At 33.5% G+C, this 18,580-nt stretch overlaps 1 protein-coding gene and 2 long non-coding RNA genes across 6 annotated transcripts in view; 2 read left to right on the forward strand and 1 right to left on the reverse strand.

The window, feature by feature from the left end:
- The window catches only part of LOC119477732, a 48,389-nt gene that overhangs the window by 17,549 nt on the left and 12,260 nt on the right, over positions 1-18,580 (forward strand). The window lies entirely within an intron of this gene.
- On the reverse strand, positions 1,628-7,959 carry il1b (interleukin 1, beta). Its single transcript, XM_037751835.1, has 6 exons — positions 7,757-7,959; positions 6,647-6,686; positions 5,724-5,916; positions 4,752-4,925; positions 4,056-4,186; positions 1,628-2,319 (listed from the first exon to the last, which is right to left on the reverse strand). Exons 1-6 carry the CDS (start codon positions 7,789-7,791, stop codon positions 2,104-2,106), a joined length of 789 nt encoding a protein of 262 aa, XP_037607763.1. The 5' UTR covers positions 7,792-7,959; the 3' UTR covers positions 1,628-2,103.
- Positions 3,564-3,798, forward strand: LOC119477734. Its single transcript, XR_005204304.1, has 2 exons — positions 3,564-3,612; positions 3,672-3,798. It is a non-coding gene; the product is annotated as an uncharacterized LOC119477734 (long non-coding RNA).

Consider the following 18,580-nt stretch of genomic DNA (forward strand, 5'->3'; position numbering starts at 1 on the left):
CCGTTGTGCATGTTTCTCTGGTGAATGTTCTGTGTCACCAGCAGAGGACATCGTTGTCCTAAATTATATTAAAACTGGTTGCAGGAGGAAGTGGAGCCAGTTATGTGCAGCTGTAAAGGACTGACCAGGTAAAAAAGATAGAGGAAATATAATGCTTGGGCGATTAAAAAGAGGTCAACAAAACAGATCTGAATGCCTTTCTCAATATATGTCGTGTGGCTCGCTTCATATCTTTAAATACGTTTGGTATATATATATATTTTTTACCCTAATCAATAATTTTGACTTTTTAATCTCATAATTTTGACCTTTTGTCTCATAATTTTGACTTTTTATCTCATAATTTTGACTTTTTGTCTCATAATTTTGATTTATCTTGTAATTTTGACTTTTTGTCTCATAATTTTGACTTTTTATCTCGTAATTTTGACTTTTTATCTGATAATTTTGACCCTTTATCTCGTAATTTTGACTTTTTATCTCGTAATTTTGACTTTTTATCTCATGATTTTGACTTTTTATCTTGTAATTTTGACTATTCATCTCAATTTTTGACTTTTTATCTCATAATTTTGACTATTTATCTCATAATTTTTGACTTTTTATCTCATATTTCTTTTTTACTTTTTATCTTATAATTTTTACTTTTTATCTTAAAATTGACTTTTTATCTCTTATTTTTGACTTTATCTTATAAGTTTGACATTTTATCTCATTATTTTTTAATTTTCCAAATTGTAACTTATCTGATAACTTTGATTTTGTATCTCATAATTTTGAGTTTTATTTCATTATTTAGATTTTTATCTCGTAATTCTGACTTAATCTCATATTTATTAATAATACATTTTATTTATATAGCACTTTTCTGTAAACTCAAAGACACTTTACACAGATAAAATAATCATAAAACAAGGACATCATAAAAATATAAAACACACAATATTAATCATACATTAAAAGCAGTTCTAAAAAGGTGAGTTCTGTATATTTAAAACAAATATTTACTTTTTATCTGAAAATTCTGACTTTATATATTTTTTAATTTTCCAAATTGTAACTTCTCATTATTTTTATTTATTTTATTATTTATTTTTATTCTTTTTAATCTCATAATTTTGACTCTTTATCTCATAATCTTTACTTTTTATCTCATAAATTTTACTTTTGATTTTTTATCCCATAATTTTTACTTCATCTCGTATTTTTTACTTTTTATCTGAAAATTCTGACTTTATTTCATAATTTTGACTTTTATCTTTATTTTCTAAATTGTATTTCATATGATAATTTGGAGTTTCTATCTCATAATTTTGAGTGTTATATCATAATTTTGACTTTTATCTCATTATTTTGAGTGTTATATCATAATTTTTACTTTTATCTCATAATTTTGAGTGTTATATCATAATTTTGACTTTCTATCTCATAATTCTTATTGAATGTTTATCTCATAATGGACATTAAAGGCAGTTGACATACTTAAGACAGAAATTGAACCCCATACCAGATGTATGGGGTTTACACAGATGTTTAAGGCATTTCAACTATCTGAATGCTTTAGAGATTTTAATGTTATTTTGAACATGATTTGACGACTGGAAGGAGAAAAAGGGGGAAAAACTGGGACACCGAATTACTCTTTCATGTTTAATGTATGATTTGCAAAAAGGCGTGTCATTCATATCCTTCAGGGAAACACTGGGTTTAAAACCAGAGTTTATAAACACTCCTATAATACAACATCAGAAAACAAATACACAGAATATTCAAATTAATTTAACGCATTCAAAAAAGAAGAAATAAGAAATACATTGAACTTAATGAACAATAATAAAGGAAATTAATCAGTAGCTTTGAGGAATATCCTGTTACAGCTTTCTCTACCAAAGTAGATCAATTTGGATTGTACAAATCATTTTGTCAGTGAGTAAAAATAATATAAAGTAAAAACTGTTTTTAGTGAATTATTAGCTATCTATATCTACCTCATTACAGTTTGTTATCACAGACGATGGCTCCATCTAGTGGAGAGGCAGAATAAAGGTTCAAATCCTCAGCATAATTCTGGATACATTCAAACCGTACAACTAGCAAAACGTTTTAGTTTATATTGAAGCACATGAGACGGTTATCGGCATCCACTGTACACATCTCAACAGCCTGGCGTTCGTCCTCACCGGAAGTGCTGATGAACCATCCGGGATACTTGACGGACTCAAAAGTGTTCAGAGAGACTCCCTGGGTTGACTTGTAGAAGAGGAACCGGTCCATGTTTCCAGCGTCGCTGATCTTTTTTAAATTCTGCACATTGCATTCCTGCCACAAGACACATAAAGAGAAAACATCTCATATTGATTATTTGATTTATGGAAGCACAGTTCTAACTGTATACAGAAAAAAACATCGATGAAATGTTAGACATGATTAAAACAAGCTTGTGTTAGGTCAAATCTTTAATTTACTAAGTCAAGTTTGAGACGAGATAAAACTCAGAATTATGAGATAAAAAGTCAAATTTATGAGAAAGTATAAATTACAAGATAAAATCAGAATTAAGAGATTAAAAGTCAAATTTTATGATTTAATAAATCAAAATTAAGTGATAAAAAGTCAAATTTAACCCTCCTATTATCTTTGGGGTCAATTTGACCCCATTCAATGTTTAACGTCTCTAAATAAATGATTGACATGATTTTTTTTGCTTCATATTTAATGACTTTTCCTAATTTAATGGGGACAATTGGGTAAACATAAAAATTAAAATGATGATATGTTTTCAATGTCCTGTACACATGCTGTACGCATCGGTGTTCTTTGGGGTCAATTTGACCCCAGGCAGTTTTAGCCGTATAAAACATATAAGAAATATCAACATTTTACACACATTTGTTTTGGATGATATTGAGGTCACTATAACATGCAACTTTATAATCTTCAAAAAGCTTTAGGGCCCTAACCTAACATAACCATAACTGTAGTAGTGAGAGAACCACTGATAGTTCAAACGACATGGGGGAGGGGAAACATCATTCTCGCGAGAACTTTGAGATTTCCCCACGCTTCAGGGGAGATATTGATTTTATTTAAAGGGCTATTTAGGTAGTCAACAAACAAACATAAAGTACCTGACACATAAACTTGGGTAACAATTTTAATTATAATCATTTTCTGGAGGTTTAAATTGCTGGGGTCAAATTGACCCCAAGAATAAAAGATGTTAATGTGAAGGTAACAGGAGGGTTAAGAGACAAAAAAAAAATCGAAATTATGAGATTTAAAGTAAATTTATGTGATAAATCAATTTTATGAGAAAAAGTATAAATTATGAAATAAAGTCAAAATTCAAATTATGAGATAAAAATTCAAAATTAAGTGATTAAAAAGTGAAGTTTATGAGGTAAGAAGTCAAATTTATGAGATAAAAAAGTCCAAAGTATGAGACAAAAAGTCAAAATTATTAGATAAAAAGTACAAATTAAGTGATTAAAAAGTTAAATTCATGAGATAAAAAGTATAAATTAAGAGATAAAATCAAAATAAAGAGAGTAAAAGAAATAAAGAGATAAAAGTAAAATTAAGTGATTAAAAAGTCCAAGTTATGAAACAAAGGTAAAAATTATGAGATAAAAAGTATGATTTATGAGAGGAGTCATTATTATGAGATAAAGGTCAACATTATGAGATAAAGGTCAGAATTATGAGATAAAAATTCTAAATTATGAGATTAAATACTCAAAATTATGATAAAAGGTACAAATTTAAACATTATGAATAAAAAGTATAAATTATAAGATTAAAAAAAAGTCAGAATTATGATTAAAAAGTCAAAATTAATGTTTAGGGTTAAGGTTATAGGCAAGTAGTGGTTATAGTAAAGGTTAGGGTAAGTCTCCAGGACATGAATGTAAGTCTATGTAATGTCTCCAAAAGTCACCTAAGTAAACGTGTGTATGTGGTTTGTACAGCTACCTTTGTGAGGACCAAGTTGCATCTTAGACCGTCAGAGTGAGGACATTTTTCTAAAGTGAGGATTGTGTGTTTGTATTGCTCACCTCCAGCTTCAACACAGCTTTGCCATCTTCCATAGAGCAGGAAATGTGCAGGTCGGTGTTGGTGATGGACAGGAGGACAGATTGACCAGATGAGAAGGAGGAAGTCATGTACCTCGCCAGTTTAAATGTCACTAATGTGGAAAAAAACAGAGAATTTTAATGTTTATTTAAAGACATCACAGTTTTGTATTGGAGGATATTTGTTTTGGTCTCAACTGTGGAAGAAGTACTCAAGTCCTTTACTTAAGTAAAAGTAGAAATAATCTATTACAAGTAAAAGTCCTGAAATCTAAATTTCACTCAAGTAAAAGTACAGAAGTATTATCAGCAAAATGTACTTAAAGTATGAAAAGTAAAAGCACTCATTATGCAGAATGGCTCCTTTCATAGTATCAGACAAATGTAATTAAGTACAATACTCAAGTAGAGTGCAAGTATGTCAAAATTGTACTTAAGTGCAATACTTGAGTACATGTACTTAGTTAAATCCCACCACTGAAAAATACTATATTACAAGTATAAGTCCTGCTTTCCAAACTTTATTTAAGTAATAGTACAGAAGTATTATCAGCAAAATGTACTTAAAGTATGTCAAATAAATGTAGTGCAGTAAAAAGTACAAGTAGAGTAGTGGTATAAAGTTGCATAACAATGGAAATACTCAAGTAAAGTACAAGTAAATGTACTTTTCATTACCTTTGCGTTCACAGTTTCCTCCACTCAGAGTGATGGCCTGCAGTTTTAAGTCTCCCGATGTGACGACGTCTTTCTTTGAGGTGTCACACAGAGTGCACCGATCCTCGCTGTTTATACGCAGGAATATTTTGTTCACTCCTGCGGACGAGCTCTCGGTCGCCGCGACGATGGTTTCTGTGGAGAGATGGAGGCAGCTTTAAGAAAAGGAGAAACGGAGCTGAAGTCATAAAAAAACATACAGTATATTGATAGGAAGTGAAAGTCAATTATTCGTTCCATTGATCAGCGCCCAGCAGCAGAGCTACGCTTCCGCCATTTTGGACTGAAAGCGACTACCGGACGCCAATAAAACGTCCGCTTTCAAAGAGCCGTACAAAAGTAAAACTAAATTATTTCTATTCTATTGTCATATTTAATGTCTCTACTAAAATGGCTTGTGTTTTTATCTTATAATTTTGACAATTTGGATTTTTATCCCATAATTTTGACTTAATTTCAATTTTTTTTTTACTTTTTATCTGAAAATTCTGATTCTTTCATTATTTTGACTTTTATCATGTTTCAATATCTAAATTGTAACTTATCTGATCATTTTGACATTTATTTCAGAATTTATACTTTTTATCTAATTTTTTTTTTTTTTCTCAATTTTGATTTAATTTCATATTTTTTTACTTTTTATCTGAAAATTCTGACCTTTTATAATTTTTGATTTTAATTTTATTTTAGGTTTATTTATTTTTAGGTTTTCTATCTTCTTATGATACCAGTATCTTCACTCTAGCTTTAAAACTGAGCCACTACAACCTAAAAATCACAAGTTGCGTTAATGCGGCAAAGAAATTTGTGGCGTTAAAACAAATTTGCATTAACGCGTTATTGAGGCGTTCACTTTGACAGCCCTAATTATTGGAATTGTTAAAAATGTCAATGGGATTTTGAATGAGGTTTTCTGGTGGCGTTGTTACCCACCGGTCACCAGGCTCTCCATGATGGCGCTGCAGAGCTCTTCATCTCTGAGCTCCCTGCCACAGCGAGTCAGGGCCTTTTTCATCTTGTTCACGGCCAGCAGCAGATAAGCGCAAGACCGCAGGGTGGTGAAGTCATGGGAAACCACCAGGTTCAGTCCCTCGTTGAGTCTGAAGAAAGTCTCATCCTTAACATCCTGCAAACACACACACACACACAAACAGAAGAGAAACCATCACGTCACGTCGTCGTGCAGGTGCTTCCTCTCATCTGAGTCATACAGTTTGTGTTGATACTTAAATAAATAAAATTAAAATTTGGATACGTAATACATTCTGGGCCTCTCACATGTATGTATTTTAACTTCGACATGTCGTGTATTTTAACTCTTGCATACGCACTTTTCTTATATATTATATACTGTATATTATCAAGCTCACATTTATATTTAGACTCTTGCATGATGTATAATCACATGCATATACCAGCAGTTAATTGATCCTAATAACAAGTATTGTGTGTGCATCCAAAGCCTGTCAGTTAAATATGAACCCGCACCTTCTGTATTTGGATCAAGTAGCTCCACGCATCAGTTTTTTCAATGTGCCAGATACATATTTAATCAATATTTTAGTAAATACAATACTCAACCTTGATTAAATACATATATTGTATTCATACATACAAATATTCTCATCTCACATACATATATTCTTTATAATATCTAATATCTAAAAAGAGTTTTCTATGAGGGGAGCATTTTTAAACGTCAATATCGAAGGCGATCATGTTCATTTAATTGTAGGAAGCTAAAATCTTGATTAATATTCGATTAATTGTGCAGCCCTACATACTGTACACGTGAGAAGAAGTGAGTTATGGCTTGCTTACAGGGCCTCTAATAAATAAATAATATATCATCTTACCGTCATGTTGTCACAGCTCACCTGATCTAAGTCGGATGAGCTGAAATACAAAACAGATAAATATTAATAGATTAGTTTATTTAATCGACAGATCTGTAAGTAAGAGTTTCTCCACTTAAAGCACCACTTTAAATCTGGTGTTTATCAGAAATGTGCTCATAAATTTCTTGAAAATAAGTCTTTCAGCATGAAAAAGGAATAGAAAATAACCCTACAAATAAATAAATGTTCTTAATTAGCAGTTGCAAGGCTTCTATCCATGTAATGTAACCTGTAATTAATCAGTTTTAACAAGCCCAATTCTCAGTGGTGGAAGAAGTATTCAGATCCTTTACCACACTGTGAAAATACTCCACTACAAGTACATGTCCTGCATTCAAAACCTACAGAAAGTAAGTAATTATCAGCAAAATATAGTTAGATTACTTAAAGTAAAAACAGTCATTGTGCAGTAAATATACTTACAGTAAAAGTATTCATTTTGCAGTAAAATATACTCAAAGTACTTGAAGTAAAAATATTAATTGTGCCGTAAAATATACTTAGAGTAAAAGTATTCCATGTGCATTAAATATAGTTAGAGTAAAAATATTCATTTTGCAGTAAAATAGGGAAAAGTATTCATTGTGCAGTAAAATATGCTTAGAGTAAAAGTACTCACTGTGCAGTAAAATAATCTTCGAGTAAAAGTATTCGTTGTGCAGTAAAATATACTTAAAGTACTTAAAGTAAGAGTATAGCTGTGTCAGTAATGAGTTTGTGAGAACCACGAAAAACAGCCTTTTCTCAACACTTAAAGGAAAACTTCATCCTTAAAGTAGCAGAAAATCTGAATACTCACATAAAGTACAAGTACCTCAAATTAGTGCTTAATTAAATTAACTTAGTGACATTCCACCACTGCTAATTTCCACAGTTGTTTCCATCTCGTTTTGTTCGGCAACATGCCCGAGGTTAGTGAGAAGTGAAACACGCTGCCAGACCGAAACTGAGCTCTTCCCTTTTTAGTGAAACTCCTGCTTCACTTTTGCTCACGTTGACACTACAATTACACATTTTTCATTTGTAATCTTGAAGGAAATAATGTAAGTTTAGGCACAAACAACTTACCTGTCTAAAGCATCGGACAGATTGAAGTCGCACATCGTCTTGATGAATTAAATAATGATTAAATATGAAAAGTAACTGATATCACTGGAGCTTCTAGTTGATAGCCTCGTCCCACCTGCAGGCTGACTGATGCTCCGTCTGAGCGTCTCTCGTCTTTGTAACCTCTCAGCTTCCTGGTTTAGGTTGTGGTTTCACACGTTAACCCTCTGCCACCAGCGATCCCAACCGACTTTACTGTCTGTTATAGGCTGTGGCAGGTTTTACAGCTAGAGTGAAGCTACAGATATCATATAAAAAGAAAAACCTAAGGAATCCATTGGTACCAACCATGCCGTGCTAACTTGTTGGGACAGAGGTTAAATAACGCTCCAAAGTTGGGCTAAAATCCCCTTTACAGACATGCCCACAGTTTTTTGAATGCAGTGTTGTTTTCTCCTATTCTAAAATGGTTTGTTTGAATATTTCTGCATACAGGGGTCCCTAAACAGTCTTGGAATTACATAAATTGGGTCTCACTGTAAAGCTGAGACTCTGGTGGATCCAATGAGCCCAACTGTATTCATGTGTGATGGTGTTAGTCCCCATAGGAGACATTTCATTGACCTCACTGTATAAAATGACCTGTGGTGACCTCTAGGATAATCACAGCCTCATGAAACTTTACAGCCACAAACTAGAGACCTTGAGCATTCAGAGGATGGATGGATCAAACTAGAGACCTAGAGCATTCAGAGGATGGATGGATCAAACTAGAGACCTAGAGCATTCAGAGGATGGATGGATCAGACTAGAGACCTAGAGCATTCAGAGGATGGATGGATCAGACTAGAGACCTAGAGCATTCAGAGGATGGATGGATCAAACTAGAGACCTAGAGCATTCAGAGGATGGATAGATCAGATTAGAGACCTAGAGCATTCAGAGGATGGATGGATCAGATTAGAGACCTAGAGCATTCAGAGGATGGATGGATCAAACTAGAGACCTAGAGCATTCAGAGGATGGATGGATCAGACTAGAGACCTAGAGCATTCAGAGGATGGATGGATCAAACTAGAGACCTAGAGCATTCAAAGGATGGATGGATCAGACTAGAGACCTAGAGTATTCAGAGGATGGATGGCTTTCCTAGCTAGACTGACAATAAGGAGCTTTCTGAGCAGTTTACACAACAGAAGTGCAAAAATTTAGCATCAAATCTGTGTAACAAACGGTATCTGTGATGGAATCTTCCATCAATTCCTCTCTCCTTGGTCGGGAGGTCAGAGTGTCTCTCAGAGACTCCCTCGTGTTTATATTATTGAGTTGGATTCCTGTCTACGGGTAACACCGTTATCTGTACAGCTGTGTCTCTAGCAGGGGAACATAGATACAGTCGCTGGGGCAACCAGGGTCAGAGATGCCAGAGGAACTGCGTAAGTCAAAACACTGAGCAAATCCCACAACAATATCAACCCAAAAATTAGCTGCAACAACTTATGAGACATAATAGAGCATGGGAATTACCATTACATACTTCTGTCGTAATGTTCTAAACCCTTAAACGCTAGAACTTGACATACAGTGCTGAGCTGCATCTCAAATTAATCATCAGGTTCTCAGCTTTCAGATGATGTACACCACTTGTATGTGACATCTACTGTTGATCTGCTATCTTCACTAAAGACCCCCTGGACTCCCTTAAAAAAGACTGAAACAGGTCTATTGTGGGTCTCCGAGGGATAAGGCCCACACCAACAAAACACGCGTGCCACCTTACACCATTCATTTCTGGATAGTGGAGATTATACAACAAGTAAAACCAGTTATTGTGGTTCAGATTTCTGAAACAGTACTCTATGAGAGGAAATACTACACCTCTTAGTTCCTTTTGCTGCTAGGGATGTCACGATACCATATAAAACTAGAAAACCTAAAGAATCCATTGATAGTAACCATGTCATACTAGCTGGTTGGTAGGAATGCTAAATAAAGCTCCAAACTTACTCTAAATTTTGGTGAGGAAAAACTGGCATGGTCATATTCAAAGGGGTCCCTTGACCTCTGACCTCCAGATATGTGAATGGAAATGGGTTCTATGGGTACCCACGAGTCCCACGAGTTTGTGGCAAGTCATAGTCAAGTCAGCACACTGACACACTGACAGCTGTTGTTGCCTGTTGGGCTGCAGTTTGCCATGTTATGATTGGAGCATTTTGTTTTATGCTATATGCAGTACCTGTGAGGGTTTTATTAGATAAAACAGATGTTGACAAACTGCATAATTTGCAGTTGAACAAAGGTAATAAATTGCAATATATTTCACAAATGATACGAGGTAAGTACAAAAAAACATTGTATTTACAAATCTCTACAAATACATATACACACGTGGAAAAAATTGTTGGTACCCTTCCGTTAAAGAAAGAAAAACCCACAATGGTCACTGAAATAACTTGAAACTGACAAAAGTAATAATAAATAAAAATTTACTGAAAATTAACTAATGAAAATCAGACATTACTTTTGAATTGTGGTTCAGCAGAATCATTTTAAAAAACAAACTAATGAAACTGGCCTGGACAAAAATTATGGTACCCTTAACTTAATATTTAGTCTCGCCTTTTTATGATTTGCGTCCTCCTCGGTTGTCTTCCATTAAGTCCACTTTGGCTCAAACAGTGACGGATGGTGCGATCTGACACTGATGTACCTTGACCTTGGAGTTCACCTCTAATCTCTTTGGAAGTTGTTCTGGGCTCTTTGGTTACCATTCGTATTATCCGTCTCTTCAATTTGTCATCAATTTTCCTCTTGCGGCCACGTCCAGGGAGGTTGGCTACAGTCCCATGGACCTTAAACTTCTGAATAATATGTGCAGCTGTAGTCACAGGAACATCAGGCTGCTTGGAGATGGTCTTATAGCCTTTACCTTTAACATGAAGGTCTATAATGTTCTTTCTGATCTCCTGAGACAACTCTCTCCTTAGCTTTCTTTGGTCCATGTTCAGTGTGGTACACACCATGATGCCAAACAGCACAGTGACTACTTTTCACCCTTTAAATAGGCAGACTGACTGATTACAAGTTTGAAGATACCTGTGATGCTAATTACAGGACACACCTTAGTTTAACATGTCCCTATGGTCAAATTATTTTACATCTTTTCTAGGGGTACCATCATTTTTGTCCAGGCCAGTTTCATTAGTTTGTTTTTAAAATGATTCTTTTGAACCACAATTCGAAAACAATGTCTGATTTTCATTAGTTCATTTTCAGTACATTTTTATTTATTATTACTTTTGTCAGTTTCAAGTTATTTCAGTGACCATTGTGGGTTTTTCTTTCTTTAACGGAAGGGTACCAACAATTTTGTCCACGTGTGTACATGCCAACTACCACTTTAAACTTGATAAAAGAAATACAAAGTACAATAAAAAAAGAATTAACATGTTTAAAATCACAATAAGATCGTATCGTGACTTATATCGTGGTGATTCCCGCCCCTAGTATCTCATATCTTTATATATATATGTTGTGTAGCATGTCGTTGTAGCTCTTCATTGAATGATATTTACAGAAGACTCCACATTATTTATTACTGCATAATTCAACACAATGGAAATACATATGTACATCATTTTTAACACTACTGATGTAGTCGGTGTCTGTGGACACCTTTGGTTCTCTTGTTTGCAGAAATTAATATTTTGAACAAAACACAGCTGCTGCAGGTGGGGGGTTATGTGGTTTGGTTTTGAATCTGTCTGCCGGTAAATGTTGGGCTCATTTGACCCAGAAAGAAATTTCCCCCACCTCTAGTTTCTAAGCACTGACAGAAGCTAGTTCGCCTTAAAACATGTCCCAACATGTTGTATTGTTTTTTTCGTCAACGAGACAAAAGCGTTGTTTGGTTTGTGCCTCGTGCCCTTTTCGGGGAAAGTTGTGGTTGGAAATATGTGTGAAAGGTATACACTCAGATACAGAGAGGCGTTTGTGATATGTCTCCAGTTTCCCCTGCTGATGAAGATCTGCATGCAAATGAAGCCACGTGGGTCATTGCAGAGGAAGCGGTCAAAAGAGCAGATGAAATTAAATCTTTCACTAAAACATCATCTCAGAGACTCAGTTTCAATAAACACGGGACGCATGGGTTTTAGAAGGACTGGAAACAGAAACAGCAGAAGAGTAAATATTGGGGCTGGGACGATGCACCTATCTCCCGATTTTATACCATCACGATACATGGGTGCCGAATTTTAAGTATTGCGATTCGATATTGCGATTTATTGCAATTTGTTAACTTTTTTAACACTAGACCATGGGGAAGAAGTTGACCGACCCTTGTTAACCGATTATTAACCTTTAACCGACAAGATTTGTGCCTCGTATGCAGCGGTGTACCAGCTGCAGGAGCACAACAGATATCCGTTGATGGGAGTCCCCAGTTCACCGTCCGGGAGCGTTAACTTAGCAGCTACGATGCTGCGTGTAGTGTCGCGGACATGCAGCCACTTTCCCAGTAAAAGTCTCCACCGCACATTTAGTTTAGTTTAGCAGGTTATCAGCTGTGTGTCTGCCCGGCGGAACTTTAGGGAGTGTCCAACAAACAGTGTGTGTATTTGTGCTACGTTTTGGGCTTCGTGCTCGCCGCCGCCACACGTATTCTGCGTAACTTTAGGGAGTTTCCAACAGACCGTGTGTGTGTGTTGGCGGTGAGTGTGAGGTTGTTGGTGGCGTTCTAGCTGTGAACATAGGTGTAGCAGTGTGTGTACAGTTTATTTGTCGGTGAATAAATGCTACGAAACTACAACTCCTCCGCTCCGCTCAAGCGAGCTGGAGAGACCGGAGTCGACTTCCTGTATCCTGCAACTCCGGCTCTGCCTCTTAAGGTGGGCTGTTAAGGTGGACCAGCTTTTCTCCTTAAAGTGACGAGCCGCTCAGCTTTTGAGTTAATTATCAACATTTCTTTTAACCGTTTTAACCGATAGCGTTAATCTGTTAAAATGTTTAATGTCGGTTAAACGGTTAATTAGGGACATCCCTAGTTGAATCATACACTTCTAGGGACTTTGGAAAAAATCTATATTAATCCAGTAAAAATGTTTGATTTTCAGCATGTATGTAGTCCGAGATGTCCTGAAGTCAAATATATCAGTCATTGTCAGGAACGACATTCACAAATTAGTGTTCTTATTTGAAATTATGCAATTAATCGTGATTAAAAAATCTAACCGATTGACAGCCCTAGTTGTTTTATTTATTTGGTCTCATGTATAAAAGTATTTATACATGTGTATATATTTTCAGTAACACATGCATAAAATGAAGGACATAAATCTCAGAACATAAATCTCTTCATTTATGCACAAATTCCATCTTCTCTCGATTTATAGATGAGGCCCATTGTGAATTGGGTTACGATGGTTTGTCACTTTTAAAAGGTCGGTCCCCAGAAAAATGTTTGGGAAACACTGATTTCAATAACCTTTTAACTAAAAATACAGAATATCCACAATTCACTTTCCACTTCAGAACTAAAAGCAGCATATTTGTCCGCTCCCATGTTGATAAGAGGATTAAATACTTGACAAATCTCCCTTCAAGGTACATTTTAAACAGATAAGAAATGTGTAGTTAATTTATTTTTAAATATTTTAATCGATTGACAGCCTAGTGACTATATTAGTCAGTTTGTTGGAACATGATGTAATCTGTCTGGAAAATAAATGCCATGGCATTAAAAATGTGCCACAACATGCATCATAACAACCCACAATTATGCAAGGGGAAACTACGGCATAATTTCCATGAGATGAAATCACCAGAGACAGACATGGAAATACTACATATATATATAAATATATACATAGTACTGCAAATGGAGTGTGTTCATTTTGTTGCAGCTTTTATAGAAAGTTAAATTACACATTTCAAAGTCTCTATTGTAGCAGGAGATGAGTTATAGATGAGTAATACAAATACTACGTATTATACTGACCTGGTTGTGTGACTAAAAGCCGGCCGCTGCTTTGGATGTTGCTGTGGCAGGAAGTGGTGCTGGTGGTTCACATTATACTGAGAGTTGTTGTTGAATGCACCTGAAAGAGTGACACTACTTTCACTGTTAAGATTGTTTTAAAGCTTACAAACCTTTCAGGGTTTAATCAGGGTTCATTGATATTCTTTATTATTTATATTTGGTTTTATTTGCACTCTGTATATCTGCACTCCTTCCCACTTTGTACTGCAACTGCTGCACAACAGTTTCCCTCTTTATAAATAAAATTTTATCTTTACCTTGGATCAGCCTCCAAAAACACTTTCCTTGTACTCCCCAAACTTTACTGACTGAATTTCTAAATAAATAATAAATAACAAGTTGCATTAGCTAGCATTAGCAAGCTTCAATTAAGATTTTAAATAGAAACAAAACATAACAGGATAAAGATTGAAGAAAGACACAATATACATCAATTAAAAAACATCATTACACGGCAGATAAAAAAATACATGTGTAAACATACATATATATACTGTACATTTGTAGTAGTGTACATGTCACAATAATAAAAAACAAAGATAATTCAAATAAGTTAAAGGTGCTAATGCGAGATTCTATTGCTTCTGCATGGCCGGTGGCAGCGCTAATAGTGCAAACAAACGTCAACAGTGCTAACAGCGCTAATAGTGTTTAACTGAGGGGGAACCTAGCTATGCTTCTGTGATGACACTGTCCCGACTGACGGCGTTATCAGCTGTAACCGCCGTATGAGAGCAGTACAGAGCAGCGGTCTTGAGCTAGCCAGTGGAGCAAATCAATTTGCTGACTTTCTTCCATAGTCTTTTATTTAACAATTATATCTGCAGTACACCTTTGAGCCACACGAGGGAGCCTGAATGTTCGTATTGTTCTGATAATCTTAGCCTATTGATAACATTGAATCTTAATATAAAAGGCAGTAATTTCTGATTGTTTTACTGATCCTCTTAACTCCTAAACCCCCGAAATGCATTTATTTTAGGGCTGTCAAATTTAACGTTATAACACAAATTTGTTTTAACGCCACTAATTTTCTTTAACGCATCTTGTGATTTTTAGGTTGTAGCGGGCTCAGTTTTTAAGCTAGAGTGAAGATACTGGTATCATATGAAACTATAAAACCTGATGAATCCATCGGTACCAACCATGTCATACTAGCTTGTCATGAAGGAGGTTAAATAATGCCCCAAACTTCTGTTAAAGTTTTGGCGAGGAAAAACTGTCATCATCATTTTCAAAGGGGTCCCTTGACCTCTGACCTCTGGATGTGTGAATGTAAATGGGTTCTATGGTTACCCACAAGTCTCCCCTTTACAGACATGCCCACATGATAATCACATGCAGTTTGAGACAAGGAAACACTGGTTTCATGAGCCGAAAACTAATCTAGTACTACCACAAACTACTACAATTCACCTTTCCCTTCACCGTTAAAAGCAGAAGTTGTGTTCTGGTAAACCAATGTGACGGACTGCATTCATTTTAAAAAAAAAAAACACCTCTGAATATAATGCAGTCCAGTACTACTCCAGCAGCAACTATGACCTCAGTGCTGAAACATATAATTTAATTAATACCTCTATGAGAGTGTCAATAAAAGCTTAATATTATTATGCATCAAAAAAGTCGACTTTATGGCAAAACAGTTGCATTAGATTGTACAGGTGAACCTAATAAAGTGGCCACTGAGTGCATATATTACATTATACGAATGCAACCGCCTATACGTAAGGGATAATGTACAGCGACCCGGGGAATTTACAGAAATGAATTATACCACACAGGATCTGGAAACCACATTTGACACAAAAAGGATATGAAACATAGAGAACAATACACTATACTAGCCAACAAATGAAGTAAAGTTAAAACCAAAGTAGGTCATATCAGTGTCAGGTGTTTAGCTGATTTTTTAACGGATTTCTTTGGTCATTTTATGCTTCCGTTATCAAGTCAACAGTAGATAAATGAAAGGAAATTAGTTGAGACAAAGATTAAAACCTGGGGCGTTGTGGATCAGCATCTTGATTTTGATTACAAATGTAATCCTGAATGTATCAGCAGCCCTTTTGCAGTATATGTCAGGATTTATATATATCATACCTGCACACGCTCAGGGACGAATTCACAAAGAATGGATTACGGACGCTGATAGTACCATGAATTGCGCATTTGCGATATATCTGCCCCGTCTCATGGTCCGATTCACAAAAGATATTGCGCTAATGATATGTATCATTTTGCAGTTGAGTGCAATCTGTCCTTTATTTGCGGAGGCAGAGGGAAGAAAAAAATTGATTATTTGTTTATATAAAAACTTTATTTTTAATTTGATTGAATTTAATTATAGATGTCTTTTGCCTTATTTGTGCAGGTTTTGTGGCCGCCAAAGCCATGCAGTCTTTTTGTGAATTCACCCGTGTGTATATATATATATATATATATATATATATATAAATGTCATTAAAAAAACATCATAGTATAGTATGTCGAAAATTTCATGAAAAAAAGTCATAGTATAGTATGTCGAAAATTTCATGAAAAAAAGTCATAGTATCGTGTGTCAAAAAGTTAATGAAAAAAAAAACGTCATAGTAAAGTATGTCAAAAATTTCATGAAAAAAAGTCATAGTATATTTTATTGAAAATATGAAAAAACGTCATAGTATCGTGTGTCAAAAAGTTAATGAAAAAAACGTCATAGTATAGTGTGTCGAAAATTTCATGAAAAAAACGTCATAGTATAGTTTATTGAAAATTTCATGAAAATAACGTCATAGTAAAGTTTATTGAAAATTTCATGAAAATAACGTCATAGTAAAGTTTATTGAAAATTTCATGAAAATAACGTCATAGTAAAGTTTATTGAAAATTTCATGAAACAAACGTCATAGTAAAGTTTATTGAAAATTTCATGAAAAAAACGTCATAGTGAAGTTTATTGAAAATTTCATGAAAATAATGTCATAGTGAAGTTTATTGAAAATTTCATGAAAAAAACGTCATAGTAAAGTTTATTGAAAATTTCATGAAAAAAACGTCATAGTGAAGTTTATTGAAAATTTCATGAAAAAAAAACGTCATAGTGAAGTTTATTGAAAATTTCATGAAAAAAAACATCATAGTGAAGTTTATTGAAAATTTCATGAAAATAACGTCATAGTGAAGTTTATTGAAAATTTCATGAAAAAAACGTCATAGTAAAGTTTATTGAAAATTTCATGAAAAAAAACGTCATAGTGAAGTTTATTGAAAATTTCATGAAAAAAACGTCATAGTAAAGTTTATTGAAAATTTCATGAAAAAAAATGTCATAGTGAAGTTTATTGAAAATTTCATGAAAATAACGTCATAGTGAAGTTTATTGAAAATTTCATGAAAAAACGTCATAGTAAAGTTTATTGAAAATTTCATGAAAAAAAACGTCATAGTGAAGTTTATTGAAAATTTCATGAAAATAACGTCATAGTGAAGTTTATTGAAAATTTCATGAAAAAAACGTCATAGTAAAGTTTATTGAAAATTTCATGAAAAAAAATGTCATAGTGAAGTTTATTGAAAATTTCATGAAAATAACGTCATAGTGAAGTTTATTGAAAATTTCATGAAAATAACGTCATAGTAAAGTTTATTGAAAATTTCATGAAAAAAAACGTCATAGTGAAGTTTATTGAAAATTTCATGAAAATAACGTCATAGTAAAGTTTATTGAAAATTTCATGAAAAAAAACTTCATAGTAAAGTTTATTGAAAATTTCATGAAAAAAAACGTCATAGTGAAGTTTATTGAAAATTTCATGAAAAAAACGTCATAGTGAAGTTTATTGAAAATTTCATGAAAATAACGTCATAGTAAAGTTTATTGAAAATTTCATGAAAATAACGTCATAGTAAAGTTCATTGAAAATTTCATGAAAAAAACGTCATAGTGAAGTTTATTGAAAATTTCATGAAAATAACGTCATAGTGAAGTTTATTGAAAATTTCATGAAAAAAAACGTCATAGTAAAGTTTATTGAAAATTTCATGAAAATAACGTCATAGTAAAGTTTATTGAAAATTTCATGAAAATATAACGTCAGTGAAGTTTATTGAAAATTTCATGAAAATAACGTCATAGTAAAGTTTATTGAAAATTTCATGAAAAAAACGTCAGTGAAGTTTATTGAAAATTTCATGAAAAAAACGTCAGTGAAGTTTATTGAAAATTTCATGAAAATAACGTCATAGTAAAGTTTATTGAAAATTTCATGAAAAAAAACGTCATAGTAAAGTTTATTGAAAATTTCATGAAAATAACGTCATAGTGAAGTTTATTGAAAATTTCATGAAAAAAACGTCATAGTAAAGTTTATTGAAAATTTCATGAAAAAAAACGTCATAGTGAAGTTTATTGAAAATTTCATGAAAATAACGTCATAGTAAAGTTTATTGAAAATTTCATGGAAAAAACGTCATAGTGAAGTTTATTGAAAATTTCATGAAAATAATGTCATAGTGAAGTTTATTGAAAATTTCATGAAAAAAATGTCATAGTAAAGTTTATTGAAAATTTCATGAAAAAAAAACGTCATAGTGAAGTTTATTGAAAATTTCATGAAAATAACGTCATAGTGAAGTTTATTGAAAATTTCATGAAAAAAAACGTCATAGTAAAGTTTATTGAAAATTTCATGAAAATAACGTCATAGTGAAGTTTATTGAAAATTTCATGAAAAAAAAGTCATAGTAAAGTTTATTGAAAATTTCATGAAAATAACGTCATAGTAAAGTTTATTGAAAATTTCATGAAAAAAACGTCA

Source organism: Sebastes umbrosus, chromosome 19 (assembly GCF_015220745.1).
Source record: "Sebastes umbrosus isolate fSebUmb1 chromosome 19, fSebUmb1.pri, whole genome shotgun sequence".
Lineage (NCBI taxonomy): Eukaryota > Metazoa > Chordata > Actinopteri > Perciformes > Sebastidae > Sebastes > Sebastes umbrosus.